Genomic DNA, 19,229 nt, shown 5'->3' on the forward strand with positions numbered 1-19,229 from the left:
AACTCGCATTTACCATTAGGCGGAACTAGTTGGACGGGCGGAACGTTTCCCCAGTGAAAAGGGTTCTCTTTTAAGTGTAACAACTGTTGTGGTGTTACACGATTACAGCCTCGAGTCGAAATTAGTTCTCTAGACTAAATTTCATTTTCAGTTATGGAAGGCAGACGGGGACGCGGTGGGCATTGGAAAAGAGGAGGTGGAGGTGGAGGTGGAGGTGATGCTGAGACCAGCGGTTCAGGAGAGCACAGGGGTCGCGGAAGAGGAGGACCCCACCATCGTGGAAGAGGCAAACGAGATCATCGTAGAGGAAGAGGGCGCGAGTTTGGACCTCCTGCAGACTTTAGAGACTTTCGACGAGTGAGTGACACCCTTTAAAAATCTCCACGGCAACCATAGTTTCTGCAGAAGTACCATAATCACTGGAAATACGTTACGTTGGGTCAAATAATTGCGTTTATTTTTATCATAATAAAACTGGTATTAATAGACACAAATGGCATGAAAAAAGTGACAAGCATTCAGAGAGTCTCTCACACTGTTTTAATGAGGTTCATTTGATCAATTATTAATTTATGGTAATAAGTAACTGTGCTGTACAATAAAATGTTGACTGTGGTTAACTTTTAAGGTTTTCATTAATCTAATAAAACAACTGGGTTATGTCATGCTTGTTCACTGTCATCCTTTTTCTGATCACTTTCCAGAATCAAGATGACAATGAGAACAAAGAAAACTTTGAGCAAGAGGAAGAGGACAAGACCTTCTCTAGACGAAAGCTTGCATCCAACTGGGACCGTTATAAGGAATCTGAGAAAGAAGAAATTAATGAAGATGTTCCTGCGCAGAGAGGCACAGACTATCATGTCCTCCTCACTTCAGCTGGTAAGACATGACTAGTACCCACTTAGATCTGTGTCATATTTCCCTCGTGCCTCCGATTGAGCTCATGCAGGCAAGAGATCAAAACCAAAATTAATGTAGAACAACACTGGTGTTAACCAGCTGTCCTGCTGTGTGCTATTGGCATATGAAAGGGCAATGAGAAGGGCAAAGCTCTATTTCTGTTGCACGGTTGTATTGATTAATAGACTCTTCTCATAAGCAACAGTTTTGCCATGTTTACAAATAGCACAGTGAACTACCATTACTAACCACACGGTTCAAAGTTTGAATTAAATTTTTTTTTTAAGAACTGTGGAGATCGATGTAATGGACATTTTTTGTTACCCATTTATTTATGTCCGCGAAGTTAATACAGAGAGTGTACATTTTGTTCAAGGGCAGGTCATTAACACACAACTGTCTAATTATTAAAAAAGAACCATCACAGAGACTTTTGTTCTTTAATGAGCCTTAATCCAGTGTAAGTGCAGAATAAGTTAACATTACGCTATTCTCTTGAGGGAATTTTCTTTGCTCAATTTGCCTCTAATTTCCCTAATCCGCTTCCTCAAAAGCCACATTGATATTCATGAGATATATTTGTGTCACCGGTATATATATATATATATATATATATATATATATATATATATATATATGAGTGTGTGTGTATATATATATATATATATATATATATATATATATATATATATATATATATATATATATTAGGGGTGTAATGGTTCACAAAATTCACGGTTCGGTTCGATACAATACACTGATGTCACGGTTCGGTTCGGTACGTTTTAGATACAGCAAAATGTAAAAACATCTCAACTTTTCAGAATGCCGCAAGTGCACCGCGGGTCATGTGACAAGAACTAACCAATCAGCTTCATCCTTTCCCGTAACAACGTTGAAAGTTCAGCCAAGATGAAGAAACAGCTGATCATAGTTGTATATGGATTGCAGTATTGAAATAAATTTAGTAGCAGAGCTAGCCTACTGCAAGCGATTTTTAGAGCTGCAAATCCATTTATCCTTTGCTGAAATTTCCGCATCTTCACTGAGAGAGCACGTCATTGTTGCTTAGCAAAGGCAGATGCCTCAGGGGCGCTTCTGCCCGAGCGCTTTGGAAAGGAGGAGAAAGACGCGCCTAGCGTTTTCCACGCATTTTTAGGCGCGATATATGAACGGCCCCTACGTCGCTCGCTCACTCAGTACGCGCTGAAGGCTCGTTGCAAAATGTCTAATGCATTTAACAGACCAGAAATAGAAGATCCTCCAATAACCAACAGGTCTGGTGTTTGGGTGCACTTTGGATTCCCTGTAAGCTATAATGGTGATGACAGAATGAATGGTAAATAGTAGTCTCATATCCGCGGCTATAACGTAAATGTAACGTAAGCCTACCAATCGCCGCGGTGATGTCTTTTGCCCTGTTTGAGTCAGTTGGAAATGTCTGACTAAATGCTGCGGGGATAGTTTGTTGCGTGTATGTTTCTCTTTTTTTCCTCTTTTCCCAGATACTGACACAATAAGGTGATGTCGGCGTAAATGAGTTGACATGTTTCAAGTATTCCCGCTGGTGTTTTTTTTTTTCTTTTCGCTGGTGTACCCTATTGTCATGTAGCAGATGCGACTGTTGTTGTTTTTTTTCCACCACTCTCTTGCCATCACCATTATAGGATAAATGTATACATAAAAGTGTACAAGCAATAGGGATAACCGCACCCTGGAGAGGATTGAGAAAAAAAAACCCATTCAAAAATGTGGGGGAGATTCACAAAGAGTGGACTGCAGCTGGAGTCAGTGCTTCAAGAACCACTACGCACAGACGTATTCAAGACATTGGTTTCAGCTGTCGCATTCCTTGTGTTAAGCCACTCTTGAACAACAGACAGTGTTAGAAGCGTCTCGCTTCAAAAAGGACTGGACTGATGCTGAGTGGTCCAAAGTTATTTTCTCTGATGAAAGTAAATTTTGCATTTCCTTTGGATATCAGGGTCCCAGAGTCTGGAGGTAAAGAGGCAAAGGCACACAATCCACGTTGCTTGAGGTCCAGTGTAAAGTTTCCACAGTCAGTGATGGTTTGGGGCTGCATGTCATCTGCTGGTGTTGGTCCACTGTGTTTTCTGTGGTCCAAGGTCAACACAGCCGTATACCAGGACGTTTTAGAGCACTTCATGCTTCCTGCAGCTGACCAACTTTATGGAGATGAAGATTTTATTTTCCAACAGGACTTTGCACCTGCACACAGTGCCAAAGCTACCAGTACCTGGTTTAAGGACAATGTTATCCCTGTTCTTAATTGGCCAGCAAACTCACCTGACCTTAACCCCATAGAAAATATATGGGGTATTGTTAAGAGGAAGATGCGATATGCCAGACCCAACAATGAAGAAGAGCTGAAGGCCACTATCAGAGAAACCTGGGCTCTCATAACACCTGAGCAGTGCCACAGACCGATTGACTCCATGCCACGCCGCATTGCTGCAGTAATTCAGACAAAAGGAGCCTCAACTAAGTATTGAGTGCTGTACACGCTCATACTTTTCATGTTCATACTTTTCATTTGGCCAAGATTTCTAAAAATCCTTTCTTTGTATTGGTCTTAAGTAATATTAACATTTTGAAATTTGAAAAAAATATGAATTTAGTATTTTTCTTAGTTGTCAGTTATAATCATCAAAATGAAAAGAAATAAACATTTGAAATATATCAGTCTGTGTGTAATGAATGAATATAATATACAAGTTTCACTTTTTGTACGGAATTAGTGAAATCAACTTTTTGATGGTATTCTAATTATATGACCAGCACTGTATGTGTGTGTGTGTATATATATATATATATATATTTATATATCTATCTCACTCATGCATCTCTGTGCAAACATGCATACCAGGAATTGTCAGTTGTTAGCAGCAATCTTTTTCTGTTTGTTGTGGCCAAAACATTAAAGTTGTACTCCACACAAAATCGGAGCACTTGATCTGTTTTGTTGCCCTCCACTTTTTCTCCTGCACATTTACGATTAGTCATCAGTGGTTCAAACTTGCTGATCCCTGTATATGTGGGTGGAATTTGTATCTGCTCTCCAGAGCAAGTATTGTATCCATGACTTCTGTAATTGTGTATGACAGCTTGTCCATCAAAATGATGTGGTTGTGCCGCTCCACTTGTTTGTCATATGACAACAACAAAAGAAAGCTGGTGTTCATTATAGGACTTTAAAATGGTTCAGTGCTTTCGCTTGACCACTTTGAAGAAGAATCTTTTCTGTCTTTCAAATTTTAACTGTGAAAAATATATTTAAATAATTTGTTTTACTTTGCAAGATATATACAATAAATATGGTCACACCTATTGGTCAAATATTGCAATATAATGACTTCGGCTTAGTTATAAATAGAAAGAAGGCTATTCCGGTTTGTTCAGCTCCACGTCTTTCAAAGTTGCCCGACCTCCCCCTGCGATACTCAACATACTGCCCTTTATCTCATTATGACCCTGCCAGCAGGCTCTGATTAGTGACTGGGGTGGTAACTGACTGATTAGGTACAAAATGAGTGTAATTCAGCTTTCACCGGGGAGTGGAATAAAGTGGGGGAACATCCTTCCCTTGCCCTTGAGTTTTCTCACATATTACCAAAACCATAACTTAATCTGCATTCTTTAAAGGACTGGTTTGCCTAAAAATTCAAATTGTAGTCATTTAAGTCACCCTCAAATTCCTACAGGCTTGGAATGATATGAGGGTGATTAAATGATGATGCAATTTTCATTGTTCCTTTAAAAAAAACTTGTAATCATTTTATGCTCTCCTGCATCCTTATTGCTTTATGCAAATAAGAAAAGAAACAGATACATTAGCAGATGAGTTTTCTTCTTCATCATACCAGGTGCTTGCTCCTGTTTGTTGCCCACAAGGAAGTTTTTTGTGTTTAATCAGTTTAAGTGTGGAAATGCTAATGCATAGAAAACTAATTTTGCCTTCTAAAATGGCTGTAGCAATATCATATGCAACTGAGACAATATTCCATATGGTATGAATTTTTATTCAGCTGCAAATTTGCCATGATCTGTTATTATCCATGTCAAGTTATGGTGTCCAGGAGCCCAATCTTTTAGGCAGTCACTGTAAAGAAATCTACATCTGTCACATAACTTCAAATCTGTTTGTTGAGAGGCTTTTTTTTTTTTTTTAGTGTGCAAATTACTGTCTCACAGATGGGTAATTTTAGTAAATCTAATTTCACATCTGATTGGAGATTAATCTGTCAGATCCTCTCAATAACATCTTTGAATTTGGGTAGCATCATCCAGTCCTTGTCACTCTAACGGTGAACTTGTTGCTAGGGGCCAGCTTCATAGGACAATGCTTAAGAACTAGGGCGCTTTTCTTTTCTTTTTTTGCTCCGTATAAACCCGAAATTCACAATGGTTTGAAGACAGACTGTGAGGAAGAATATGGTAGTTGCTGTCTTGTAATAATGATCTCCTTCAGATGAAAATGACGAGAAGCTCCCTCAGAATGCTTTGCATTGATTTCTGGTTTCGGGTAAGGAACCATAATAAACATAGTGCAGAATATTGTATTCACAGATAATACAAACCTGTATTTACATGTAATTAAAAATTAGTGTGTTTGCAGATATAATAATATTTATGATATAATATTTACCACACAAAGTTATTTTTTTAATAATTATTTAACACATTTTTACAGCCTTTAGTCACATTACATTAATGTTGATTTATATTATGTTAAATTATTAGTATATGTAAAATAAAAAATAAAAATAATATTAACCTGGTTAAATAGATGCAAAATTATTGGTAATGGCTAGTGCATTAACTTATGTTAACAAATTGAACCTCATTGAAATTATATGTTTATTACATTGATTATAGATCATAGCATTAGCACATATATTGATTTATTTAATCTTTTTACACTTCACATTCTATACTTTTTTTGTTGTTTATCTGATCTTCACAAATACTGCTTTTACTATCTATTTAAATCATTTTCAGTGGATCTCTGGGATCTCCTTAACACAGATTTTTTTTTTTCTCCAGAATATCTGCTTTTGTGTTCCACAGGTTCAACATGTGGGTGATGAAAATGAAACATAATAAATTTAAAAATGTCAGTCAGTGATATCAGTTGTCTTTTTTTTTATAATGTTCACCTAATATTCAGACCACTAAATTGCCCACTAGTATTTACTACTTTTTCTTATTATAATTCATATGTGTCTTCAGTACTCACTCTTTTCATCATTCAGCCTTGAATTCCGTCTAGAGATCTGGCTTAGTCAGACTGTCATCCATCACTCTCTTCATCCAGTAAATTCTATAATCCTCAAAGTGGTAGGAACATGTTCTCCTTTGTTTTTGGAAGGCTTTTCTCATGGAAGAATCAAAGTAAAAAGCTCCGTCTCAAGTTGTGACAACCACACCAAAGTCCATCAAATCGAGTGTTAAGCATCTCTTTTTCTCTCGGTGGTGGACGGTGATGGGGAAATGCTGCTGCCGCTGTTTCTCTGGATGAATATGTGCTGCTCCTGTGGATGCACTGAAAGACACAGATGTGAATGGCTCGGAGGAGGTCATTCCCACTGGGCTGAGATGATCGTCATGATTTGGGGCAGTGAACAACAGGCAGACGCTGAGAATGGGAGGAGGAAGAGGAGAAGAGCGGGGGGCTGAACTGAAGCAGAAATGAGGGGATGAAGGTTAGACCGTTCATGCTCGTACTGTAGACAGTGGGGGTGTGTGAAGGGGTGGTATGATGCTCACTGAAACATAATGGAGGCATTAATTACTCTCATTTGACACAGATAGCGTGGCTGTGAGCAAATCGGTGGGTGGAAAGGATGGGTTATCAGGAATTACTGAAGCGAGAGGGTCATTTCATGACTTTTGGTATGTCTGTGAGCGCTACTTCAGCTCAAATCAAAGTAAAATAGTCATCAAAAATATTACAAGCTATTGAGTTTCCTGGCGAATTGATTTTTATATATACTCATACAGTAGTTTTTGCATTAATTGTCTGGTGTTCAAGAAGTGTTTGTTCCACTCGCTTCACTGTTTGGTGTTTTCAAAAAATATCTCATCTGCAGTTGTTGGCCAAATGAATAGCCCCACCTCAAATTTACAAAATTAATTCTAGTCTTTTTTTAAATTCATTATAGTGTTAAAAATTTTTAAAGAAAGTTTTGAAAATAATTTTATATTTATATGCATTTAATTGATACAAAATAATGATTTGCATTAACATTTGTTTTTAACGTTGATAATAATGATTCTTCAGCAGCAAAGCAGCATTTTAGAATGATTTCTGAAGGATCATGTGACACTGAAGACTGGAGGAATGATGCTGGAAACCCAGCTTCCACATCACAGGAATAAACTAGATTTTAATTTGTAATCAAATGTCATAATATTACTGTTTTTACTGTATTTTTTTTATCAAATAAATGCATCCTCGATGAGCATAGGAGACGTCCTTTTAAATATATATTTTAAATCTTATCAACTCAGAACCTTTAAACAAGTGTATCAATTCTGCACTTGTGCTATTTTAAGAGGTTAGCTTGAATGAATTTTCATATGAAGATGACTGGACTATAGAAGTGTGGTTTGATCCCTCTAATTCTGCTCTCACAGCTGCATGGGTGTAATTAGTTGCATCACAGGCCATCAAAGGAAGCCTTGAATGATCAATGAAAAGAAACTGATTAAATGCACACAGAGTTAATAGTAAACATGAAGTTTGTCCTAAGTGCAGGAAGCTCAGGGGCTGAGCGAGGACAGCGTGGGCACCATTAATCTGTTTCTTTTGCACTGTGTGTTTGGAAAAGGGTTGTCTGAGCTGGGATTAAGTCCAGATCGACCAATCAGGTCGTTTCTTTTCACCTTTTTCCTTTTTGTCAGGAGCAGCACAATATCACATGTTCATGTCGTACAGTCAGGTTGAAAAGAAATGGCTCATGTAAGATATTGCCATGTAGGGCAGGATTTCCAGGCCTCCAAGTTTATTGATTATAATGAGATCATAATGGAGGATATGAGCTGTATCATGTACCCTGGAGGAGGACTAATAACGAAGACAATAGATATATAGTGACAGCTCCGCGACGTTTGCCTGCATCTGTGTGTCTGCCGTAATGAAGTATGTTTTCGCTGGGTCTCAGACGGCCAGCAGACACAACTCAGCCCTACACACCACATACTTGGTTTACTCTTGCAGAGAGAGCAGTGACTTGAAGGGATAATTCACCCAAACTTTTTTATCTGCTTCCCACCAGGGCATCCAAGATGTAGGTGACTTTGTTTCTTCAGCAGAACACAAACGGAGATTTTTAAGCCAAACCATTGCAGTCTATCACTCTTAGAATGTAAGTGGATGGGAATCACAGCTAAAAATTCAACCCTGCAGCTCGTGACGATACATTGATGTGTAAAGACACAAAACGATCAGTCTGTGCAAGAACCTGAACAGTATTTATAATGCTTTTGTTTTTTTTTTACCTCTGATTTACACAAAGTCCGAACTGTCAGAACTCTACTGAGCAATTTGTGTGAATCAGAAGAAAAAAACTATATAAATACTGTTCAGTTTCTTGCACAGACCGATCATTTTGTGTCTTTACACATCAATGTATCATCACGAGCCGCAGGGTTTAGTTTGCTTTTGTTTGTTTTTTTTGTATGTTTTTAGCCGTGATTCCCATCGACTTACATTATAAGATATAGACTGCAACGGTTTGACTTAAAAATCTCAGTTTGTGTTCTACTGAAGAAACAAGTCACCTACATCTTTGATGCCCTGGGGGTAAACTGAAGAACATGAAATTTTCATTTTTGGGTGAACTATCCCTTTAATACTAAATGTTGCCTGAATTTCATGATCTTGTTCAGCTGTTGACCGCACTTCTTTGTGTCTGTGACCCTGCAGAGAGGGAAAGACATGCTAATTCATTACCAATGACACTGCACCTGTAGGAAACTGCCCCTCCTCCTGACATTCTCTCCTATATTTGAGTTCCTTGGACCTCCACCTGGTACTGTCAGTTTCACCAGCTGGACCAAAAATGACTGTACCCTGGTGGGCCAAAGCACTCTATATAGTCTCTAATACCCTCATACCTCTTGTTGGAAAGCAACAGTCTTATCTTGCACAGACTCAGCCATTGAATTGATTGATTGGTGATTATAGGATATTAATTTTACATCTTTGTTTTTTCCGAATCTGAGCCCAGTTGATTTAAGCCCATGTGCCACAGGAGAAATCATACTCCAAATATGTAGCTACAGCTGTATAGAAGTGAAGCTTTTTCAAAAGGGAAGTTGTCTGCAGCCTGCTCAGTATGATCGCACAAAGTGTGTTTTTGTTTTTTAAGCACAAACTGGTGTTTCTGTAAGAATACTGGATCTGTCTTCACTTAAATGCTCAGTACCTGCGCTGTGTGCCAGTGTTTTCTGATCACGCACATACTGTGACTGTAGTCCCCTGCATCTAGCATTGGACAGTAATTATGATGCGGGGGTTTGTGTTTGCACCCACACAGAGTATCAGAATGTCATCTCTGCAATAACACGCAACGATAACAGCCACTGTGTTAATGACTGTGTGTCTCTCTTCACTCGCTCTCCTCTCTCTCTGCTGTTGTTACCATTACGCCTGGGCAATTTGCATGAGGCTCATTATTTTAAAACTATTTTGTACCTTCAGACACCTTTATGAGTGTTTGGAAGAGCAACAGATGCCAATTGTTTTTAATTATTTCCATATTGGCTTTCTCTATCTTTTCATCTGTCCACTGTAAGTTACTCCTTGTGAGTTCCTGTCGCTGAGAGACGATTGTTCCCTTTTGTCACATCACTGAAATGTGGCAGCTTTTTTCAAACTGTGTTTACAGGTTAAAGGTTCAAGTGACACTTTTGCATATGTATGGTTGTGTAGTGATAGCTTTTAGATATAAATAGCCCGAATGGTCCAATATTATGTCCCCAATGATCCTGTTTTATAATGCTGCCAGGAAATGATTCTGATTGTCCCTTTGGGTTCATGTATGCCCTGAGATGCATTATTTGGGGCAGTGTTGTTATTTGGGTCATGAAGTCCATGAAGTTTTTAATGGGTGTTGTCATTAAAATACTTCAATTTATTCCTCTGTAGTATCGATTCTGGGTTGGGAGGTCTATCATAAGAGATAAAAAATAAAATTAATCAAGATATTTTTGTATGCCATTGGTACTCACACTCACTTAGATCTGTCTCGAAATTGATTGCAGTCCAAATTTTGTATTTTGGTTTTGAATGATCTAAAACAGTGTTATTATCATGTCACAGTTATTAAATCTATATCAAATATTAAGTAAACAAATACATTACTCTTATAAATAATACATTTATTAATGGCAAGTTTATTTATATAGAACATTTCAAATACAATTGTAATTCCAATTGGTTTACATAAATGATAAAAAAAAAGCTAAAGATATGACACTATTTTTTTAAGTATTAAAAGAAATGTAAAAACAATATAGAAATATTATTTTAAGTAATTAAATAAAATGTATTATTTAAACCCTTATGTCATGTTCTGGTCATTATGAGCTGAAGAGGATTTTCGTTTTCCCAAAAATCCTAGTAAATGTTATTGCATTAGGCTAAATTATTTGTATTTATTTTTTGGCTTTTTTTTTAATTTTTTTTTTTACTTTTTTAGGATTCCCCCACCCCCACCTTTATTACACGTGCAGTGTTTCTGTTCAAAAATGACCAGCCTACAAATAAAAACTTGTTTTGCTTCTATAATTGACTTCAATCTTTTTATTCCAGATTCTACGATTCCAAAAAGAAATGCACAACCTGTGCTATTTGAAAGAAAGATTTGGTGATATAATATAGCATACTAAGAGATTTAAAAGAAGTATTTAAAAGGCTGATCATTTTTCACCAGGAACACCAAATTAAGTAAAAGATTTTTGGCAGAGCACAATGGTTAAGTCATTTGATCTTGATTCATTTATTATTACTTTTATTATTATGTTAATTTGAATGTTATAATTTTATAATATTATAATATCTTTGTAATATTTACATTTATATAATATTTTCCTCTCTTAAATGTTGTTTCTGAAGGTGCTTCTCCTTGCTGCAGTGTGTTTTCTTTGTGTTCATCATGAGGAAAACCACCTCCTTGCACATTGAGTGCTTGATTCATCTCTATGGAAATAAATGACTCTTCTAAATCCCTATTAAGATGAGCCACAGCTGTCTGCGTATCTGATGATCAGTTCAGCCCAGCGTCCCAGCTGCAATACAGCCCCACTTGTAGAAGGTGCACACACAGACACAATGAGAGTTATGTAACTTTGAGTGGTTTTTAAGTTGAATGTGAACATGAAAGCAGAATACTACTACCCTTGTAATCTAGTTCAGGTTGGATTCTGAAAAGAACTCTGAATAACCTCCGCTGTTGGTTCTTCTCTTTCTTTCTTTCTTGTAATTTATGGTCCAATTACTTACTGCCATTTATCTGAATAGATGTGCTTTCCCCCCCCCCCCTCTTTTTCTGGTTTAGGAAGCTCAGACCACTTTATAAACCTAATGATTTGAAGGTTACACAACAGTTTGTTCAGTATCTTTCAAGCTAACTGATCAGAACCGAAAGCAGAGCTTAGACTTTTAATGATTTGAGGGAAAATATTTTCACACATTCCACACAACTGTCCAAGCAGTGTCACATTTAAAGAGGTGTTTTCAAATGAACCAAGTCTTTCCTTTCAAGTCTAGACACTAATAGGAGACTGTTGGTGTTGTCCTTGGCAGCTGTGTCGAAGCGTATAGTAAATAACAGTCTTATTGTTTAGAATTCTCGGCTTGAAATGTTTTAATTGCAATCACCACAGACTGATTTATTTTGATGGTTCCGTTCATTATGCAGTTGCTTTGTGTTAATTGGCGACAAAGCAAATTAGCAGCTTCTTCCAAAAGTGCCATTTAATGAGTAGCAGTGTTCATGCTCTGTCGAATGGTGTTGGGCTTGTAGGTCCACAACATTCTGTGGTCCTGGTGTCAGTGTTTTACAGGGCCCTTGAAAAAGCAAAGAACGCTAGCCAGATTTGGGCTGGCAGGCTGCATGCGTGATGCCACTCTCTGGGAGGAAATGACCTGTACTTGTAGCGCTGCTTCCTGTGCCGCCGCTCTCCCTCATTCAGAGGACGGCAGCCTGCAGAGAGGCACACATCTGTCACACTGACATTATGCCAGCCCTGCACCAGAGCTGCTACTGTCGACTTATGGTTTGTCACATCAGCCATTTTTATCTGTTTATTGCGTATATGTTAGTAGGTTATGTAAGAAGTAGGGATGCACATTCTCAATATCAACTAGTTTATTTTTTTTTAATAGGCCAGCATTGGAGGCCGCTTCAAGCCAGTTCTGGAAATTATCTGTCTGTGCACTATATTCATATAGAATATATGATAGCTCTGTGTGAGGAACCTATTTAATATTTTGTTATTGTGATTAACTGAATTAAGCTTATTTAATTCATGTTTAAAAAGTTACTTAAGTTAACATATTATATATCATTTTATAAGCAATTTACAAAATTCTTAACCATTTTCAACTCTTATTTTCTTTCCATTTACCAGTTGCTTTTGGTTATTCATTTGACGTGTACATCCGATGTCCAATGTCATTTTTTTAAGAATTTTTTTTCCTAATTTAGAAGTTAGACCCGAGTTTGAAAAGTTATTTATCATTCATTTGAAATGAAAAACAACATTCTTAAAAAATGAAAAGGTTATTTTATTTTTACTACTATTTGAATTTTACCGTAGTTTAAACTGAAAGAATTAGAACATTTGTTTGTTCACAGCATTTGATTCACATTCCTGTAAAACATATACACTTTCTTTATGCAGCATATTGTATTTTTTACTTTTGATTTTGGGGTGAAATATGACCTGGAATGACTGAGTAAATAATTGAGTAAACTGCTTTTAATTAATTATAGTCTCGTCATGTTAAATTGAGATTTGCCCATTATGCACAAAAGCTTTTATTTTATCAGATGTTTGAATAAAAGACAAATGCATGCAGTCATGCTGTAGCACTGAATATCAGTATTCCTAATCTGTACTAACGCTCAGTTACATTTGACAGTTTATCAGCCATAACATAAAAATAATTATTTTTTATAAATAAATACTTTTGACATCAGCCAATACACTCTATTTTTTCTATACCTACTGAACACCACTAAAGCTACATTGAGCCTCGGCGCACATGCTGACAGAACCTTTGCTCATTGTTATGGCAGCAGTTTTCATGGCGCTGTCACTGCCAGTGAAGGAAACATGATGAAATCGCCTGGACGGCATCTCCTGTCCGCAGCTCCACAGCCCACTCATAACAGCGCTTCTACACTGATCACATCAGCACTGCGTGCTTGCCAGTCTGCTCCGCTTTAACACGAATCTTGTTTCCTGTGACGTCGCTTCTGAGTCAGTGCATGCTCTGTAGACAATATTAAATAGTAATGTTTTTTTTAGTTGCAGCTGTTCATCTTAAAGTGTTTTCTTTATCTGTTTAACACTTATTAAATGAAGTGGCAGAATGCTTCTGAAGTGCTCTTTTGAAGCAGGATCGCTCCTCTTGACCTTGAGACCCTGCTCTATATCATCCGTGTCAGTTTGGCCAACTGCAGTTGGCAAGTGTGTCTTTAGTGAAAGAGGCGGGAGACGGAGAGTATTGTGCTTCACCCTGGCTGGGACAGCTGTGCGTGACAGACCCACGGCTCCTTTCTTCAGCTGTCCCAACTTGCTGCCGCCTCAGAACTCACGCTGCTTGTGTCAAGGTGAAAGTGACTTCAAAAGATGACACGTGTTCAGCTTCTGCTGTGAAGGTGTGCAGTGAACACCGTTTACAACATGGAGATCTGAGAGTTGGTTTTCTTGGCTGTGTTATTATGTCCTAGTTAAGATTGAACTAAGATAATTGAAAACGAGTTTTAAATATGATTAATGCTTGTTACTGCAATACAGAGTGAGCTATAATACAGTGGTTATTGTTAATGAAAACTAATAAAAAATGTTAAAGCTTAAAAAATACCGGTACTTGTACATAAAAACACAAAACAAACTTGAAATGACTAAAATTAATTAAAATAAAGCTAAAGCTAAGTATTAAATAAAAATATGAATAATACTAAAATAGACCAGCTTTAGTATTTTTTTGAATATATTTTTTAACAGTGTACATAATGTGGTCTACATTATTTTTATAATATTGATTTTATATATTAAATTAAACCAAGTATTATTATTATTATTCACAATATATTTTTCATAACATTTAATAATATTAATATAAATGTACTGTTAAATATTAATAATACATATTTATGTTAATTTAGACTTTTTACTTTTTTATATGAAAGATAAAAAAGAAATACTACATTAAAAAAAGAACTAAAAGTGGCATATCGCTAATTCTAACTAAATTCAGTCAAAGCTTCCTGAAAGTGCTGAAATAAAACGAAGACATTAGCTGCTGACTCACTTTTTGTACTTGGGTTCAGTTCTATTTTTCAATATAAATTAAGTAATTTTTTATTATTATTTTATTATGTATTATCTGTTTTTCTGTTTTAGGGGACTCGTTCACACAGTTCAGGTTCTCTGATGAGAAGGACTGGGAGATGGACTCACTGGCAAAAAATCAGGTGCATAAGTCATTTCATAAATAGTTTTCCAGCACAATCATTGAAATCCTATTGAGGAAATACGCTCACACGGTGGATTTCTTTAGATTCCAGCTCTGTTTATAGACCTGCCAGCTTTAACTCAGTCACTTCAAGAGCTTCCACTGCACACGAGACTGAACCTGGAGGCTGAGCTTGTGCAGGTGATTCAGTCACCTTTCTTGTTGGAATACTATGAAACACTTAGTTGTACCTGTAAAGAATGTAGTACTAGCGATTGAATCTGTTTCAGGTGACGACTCCTGTTGAACTGCCGTCCGTGACAGTGCCACGGAGAACTGACTCGACTCTAACAGCTGGACTGAAAGCTTCTCCAGCAGGCCGAGAGCCAGGCCTGGACGTTTCCTGCAGCATGAAGCCTGTTTCAGTCACCACACCGTCTATCAGTGTCACCACAGCCGTCCCTCCAGCCACAGATGATGCTGACCAGGAGCTCGACCTTCTCCTCAACTTACAGAATCCCATCACAGAAATGACTTCAGCTGAATCCCACGCTTCAACAGACGATGTGCCAAACACCCCAGTACAAGGTTGGTATATATTGTGTTTATGTGTGTGTGTGTCTTTTGAACTTTCCTCTTTTTTTTCTTGACCAGTAAGTCAGAATATCAGAATGAGTTCTGAAGGATCATGTGACACTGACTGCTGAAAATTCAGCTTTGTCATCACAGGAATAAAGTACAAAAAAAAAATAGTAGTATGGTAATAATGGTAAATATATTTCAGAATATTACTGTTCCCACTGTAACTTGTCAAATAAATCCAGTCTTGGCATAAGCGACTTTTCAAAAATAAATAACGCACACCCAAAACTTTTTCAAAGTAAGTTCCTGAACACTGATGTGAAAATGTGATTTTATTGCCTCGACAGGATCGGAGGAAGAAGAGAGAAAAGATCAAATAGCTGACATGAAAGAGACAAAGCCAGAAGAGGAAAGTGAAGCTAAACCTACTCAGCAGGAAGTGACAGAAGACGATCTGGAGGACTGGCTGGACAGCATGATCTCCTGAACCTGATCCCAGAGAAGCTGACTGACACTGCTTGCTAATGCTGACATAGCGAGACTTCTGTCTGGACGTGAACATCATACAGCACTTCATTAAGTCTTATAATAGCCAAGACTAATTCAGGCATGTGGAACATAAAATGCTTCATCAATATATTACTCATAAAACTGATGTAATGCTGTGTAACAGTTTCACACCCATCATATTCTCACTCATCATTTGACTCCCAATTAAAACCAACAATGACCAACTGGGATTTATTGCATTAGCTACTTTATTTTCATTCCCCCTGCTCAAAACAAATGCAAATCACCAAAGCTACTTCACAAATACAAATGGCCATACAACAGCAGTTTACAGGATTGACTTCTGTTCAATAAATGTAATCGTTTTTGTCCTCGTATGGAGATTCCCATTGTTTTGCAATCGCACTTTATAAATGATCAGGCAAACACAATTTCTGTTATTTAACCTTAACCAAACATTTAAAAGGCAGTGTAATCTTTACTTATGAGCAAACATCAACTGAAGCTACAAAACTACTAATCCAGATGAGACAGTCAATGATAGTCTAAAGTAAAATGCAAACTAGCAAAACATACAAGCAGGAACAAACTGTTTGCATAGTCTCTTGTCATAAGGCACTTTTCTGCATGAGAAACAGCTAGCGGACTGAAGCAGATGATCATTATATTCTCTTTCCACCAGTCAGATTACCATCTTTAAAGGCATTGCACATTCTTCATAGTCTCTTTTTATTTTTACTTTTTTTTTTTTTTTTTTTTTTTTAATCAAACAGGCATAAATTTTATTTGGCACTCACTTGATACTATTCTTGTGCATATGTGTGTAGACATTCATTCAACATCAAAAATGAAAATATGTTAACATCTCATCTCACAAGTTTGTGTGCATTAGTGAGTTAAGCAAATGAGGCTATTTTGCATGTTTTTTTTTTTTAAATCGAACATGGCTTTGTGTCTTAATTTGGCAATGTGTGCTACGTTTTTTTTTTGCACTTGAGTTCACATTTTTGGCTTGATCACAACGAGTTCTCAGTATGTCGCTGTCATTTGTGGTGTAGAAACAATTGAGGTTTTTCTTGATTGGATGAATTCGTGAGCAGCCTATGATGAGAGCTAGTTGAGGATGTTGTGTCCAACTTGTACAAAGTCCTAAAATTTGTGTGGATATTAGGAGCTCATATAGGTTGGAGTGTGTGATTTCTCTAGCCCAGCTGGTCCTCGTACTGCTTCCGGAAACAGTCTCCGGCAGGGAAGAAATCCCAGCACCTCTCCTGATACATCTTCCAAACATACGATTCCTGTAATAGAAGGATAATATGAAGATATAATTGATGAAATAGCATACGCTAACATACAAAGGTCTGGGGTCATATTTTTTTTTAAAAAGAAGAAATTAATACTTTTATTTAGCAAGGATGCATTAAATTGATTGAACATTAAAGACAATTATAATTTGACAAAAAAAAAAAAAAATGCTGTTCTTTTGCTCTCTATTCATCAAAGATTCCTTAGAAAATGTAAATCTTACCACAAAAATATCAAGGAATGCTTTCAACATAAATGTTTCTTAAGCACCAAATCAGCATATTAGCATGATTTCAGAAGGATCATGTGAATGTGAAAACGAGTAAATTCAGTTTTGACATCACTACACTACCTTTCGGCTCATAAGTTTACATACCCCTTGCAGAATGTAAAAAAACATGTTGGATCATGAAAATTGCATGTTTTTTTTAAGCATTAATTCATCTAATAAATAAATACCTTGTTCAGGACAGTACTAAATAAAAAATAGCATGCACGTTTCATGATCCCTCTTATTTAGGTTTTAACATTTTGCACATTCTGCAAGGGGTATGTAAACTTATGAGCAATTACAATTACAATTTTTACAGCATTTTTGATCAAATAAAAGCAGCATAGAAGAGTTCTTTCAGAAATATATATATTTCTATTTTAAATGACAGAAACCAAACTTTTGAAAGGTAGTGTATATTGCTTTTATAAACAAGCCACTAGTTTTAATTGGATTCGTCGATTACCTGACCAGTGTATTCAGTCTCATCTTTGTTGATAAGATACATCAGGAAGAATCTGTTAGAAAAGGATATTTGAATATTCAGATGTTAGTTGATAAAGGAAGCATTATAACAGTGTAAATGTTTCATACACAATGTTTACTCACAAATAGTTGGCCAGATTGTGCTCTTGTAAGGTATGGGTCTCAAAGCCATGCGGGGTTGTGTCGAAGTAGTCATTTCCAATTCCACAGATGAAGCATTTCGTCTACACACAAGATTAAAACATGTTAAAACAGGAACAGACTGGGCTCTTTTTTAGACCTGTGACAGCACTCACCTCCATGTCCTCTTTCACCTGCTCCTGCTGGTCTCTCAACTCACCGAAGGCATCAATGATCAAACCTGGTTTGAAAATGAAAGCATTCACCATTATGTTGGTGTTCAGAATGTACCATGTATTGACTGTGAGATTATGATCAGTTGGGTGGTTTTGTTGCTATTGAAGATCAGTGTGTCTTATAAAGAGTTTAATCAGGCATTTAAAGCAGCACACTACAGCAGTACCCTGAATGATGGCCAGCAGAATGACAATGACGAAGAAGAAGAAGGTGATGTCAAACAGAATGCGGTAGAGCTCGTATGGGTCACCGGCCGGGTCCACGAGTTCATCCCCGATGCCACCGCCAGCTCTCACACCCACGTACATGTGGAACAGGTAGCACTGAGGATTCATGTGAGTTTTTAATGATCAAGCAAAGCAGTTTGGGTAGTATACAAAAAAAAAAATCCAATCAGTCATATTGGCATTTGATATGACCTGACATATTAAATGGTAAATAGTGCATTTCTGCATTTAAAAAATGACAAATTTAATATTTTGCAATAATGCATCCAGTCAGTATAAGTCTAAGATGACAGGTCAGCCAGATGAACAAAAACACACTAAATTTACTTCGGGGATCCTTTCAAAATGAAGAACTAAACTCACAGTCATCATGTCATCACACTTCATGTCAGGCGCATCCTCATCCTCGCTCTTGTTGTAGAACTTGCGGAAGAAGTTAAAAGCCACCACGGTGTACAGGTAGACCACGACCGCCAGGAGCCCCACCGTCAACACCAGCTGTTCAAACAAAGAAGGTATTTCCATCAGGTCAGAAGTACCTTGGTGTAAAGCTGTACCCACAGTCAGCCCCTGCTGGATCACACTTACCTGTTTGCCATTGTGGGTCACAGAAGAGAGGATGGTCCTCAAGGTCTTGAAGCCCATGGCAATGTCCAGCAAATGAGCGGCAAAGAAGAAGTTATTGTAATGTCCCAAAATAGACATGGTGGTGTACCAGATCAGGTAGAGGTAAGACTAGAGATGAAAGACAAAACGTTATTGTCCCGATACAGGATACCCTTTTTAATGTTTCAGATCTGAGCCATACTCACGTTGTCTGTCAGCACCACCCCCATTTTCCAGATGTGGTACTTGGTATCAATTGAGCTCAACC

At 37.3% G+C, this 19,229-nt stretch overlaps 2 protein-coding genes across 4 annotated transcripts in view; one reads left to right on the plus strand and one right to left on the minus strand.

Annotated features, from left to right (window-relative positions):
- Positions 1–90: 90 nt before the first annotated feature.
- Positions 91–15,939, plus strand: LOC127938467 (cell death regulator Aven). The gene is made up of 6 exons (XM_052535100.1): positions 91–357; positions 705–882; positions 14,566–14,636; positions 14,723–14,818; positions 14,908–15,205; positions 15,547–15,939. Exons 1-6 carry the CDS (start codon positions 154–156, stop codon positions 15,684–15,686), a joined length of 987 nt encoding a protein of 328 aa, XP_052391060.1. The 5' UTR covers positions 91–153; the 3' UTR covers positions 15,687–15,939.
- LOC127938466 (ryanodine receptor 3-like) overlaps positions 15,940–19,229 on the minus strand; it is a 79,827-nt gene continuing 76,537 nt past the window's right edge. For all 3 annotated transcript variants that reach the window (XM_052535098.1, XM_052535097.1, XM_052535096.1), the window contains 8 exons: positions 19,168–19,228; positions 18,944–19,090; positions 18,719–18,853; positions 18,295–18,451; positions 18,068–18,132; positions 17,895–17,995; positions 17,752–17,803; positions 15,940–17,007 (listed from right to left, as the gene is read on the minus strand). In XM_052535098.1, coding sequence (XP_052391058.1) covers positions 16,912–17,007; positions 17,752–17,803; positions 17,895–17,995; positions 18,068–18,132; positions 18,295–18,451; positions 18,719–18,853; positions 18,944–19,090; positions 19,168–19,228 — 814 coding nt within the window. In that variant the 3' untranslated portion in view covers positions 15,940–16,911. The remainder of the gene's footprint in view (positions 17,008–17,751; positions 17,804–17,894; positions 17,996–18,067; positions 18,133–18,294; positions 18,452–18,718; positions 18,854–18,943; positions 19,091–19,167; position 19,229) is intronic.

This window comes from Carassius gibelio, chromosome A20, assembly GCF_023724105.1.
Source record: "Carassius gibelio isolate Cgi1373 ecotype wild population from Czech Republic chromosome A20, carGib1.2-hapl.c, whole genome shotgun sequence".
Lineage (NCBI taxonomy): Eukaryota > Metazoa > Chordata > Actinopteri > Cypriniformes > Cyprinidae > Carassius > Carassius gibelio.

Excerpts from the sequence above, each read along its gene's own strand:
- LOC127938467 (XM_052535100.1), top strand. The coding sequence starts at position 154 with ATGGAAGGCAGACGGGGACGCGGTGGGCATTGGAAAAGAGGAGGTGGA. Across the intron at positions 883-14,565 it reads TGTCCTCCTCACTTCAGCTG|GGGACTCGTTCACACAGTTC; the intron begins GTAAGACATGAC and ends TTTCTGTTTTAG. Across the intron at positions 14,637-14,722 it reads ACTCACTGGCAAAAAATCAG|ATTCCAGCTCTGTTTATAGA; the intron begins GTGCATAAGTCA and ends GGATTTCTTTAG.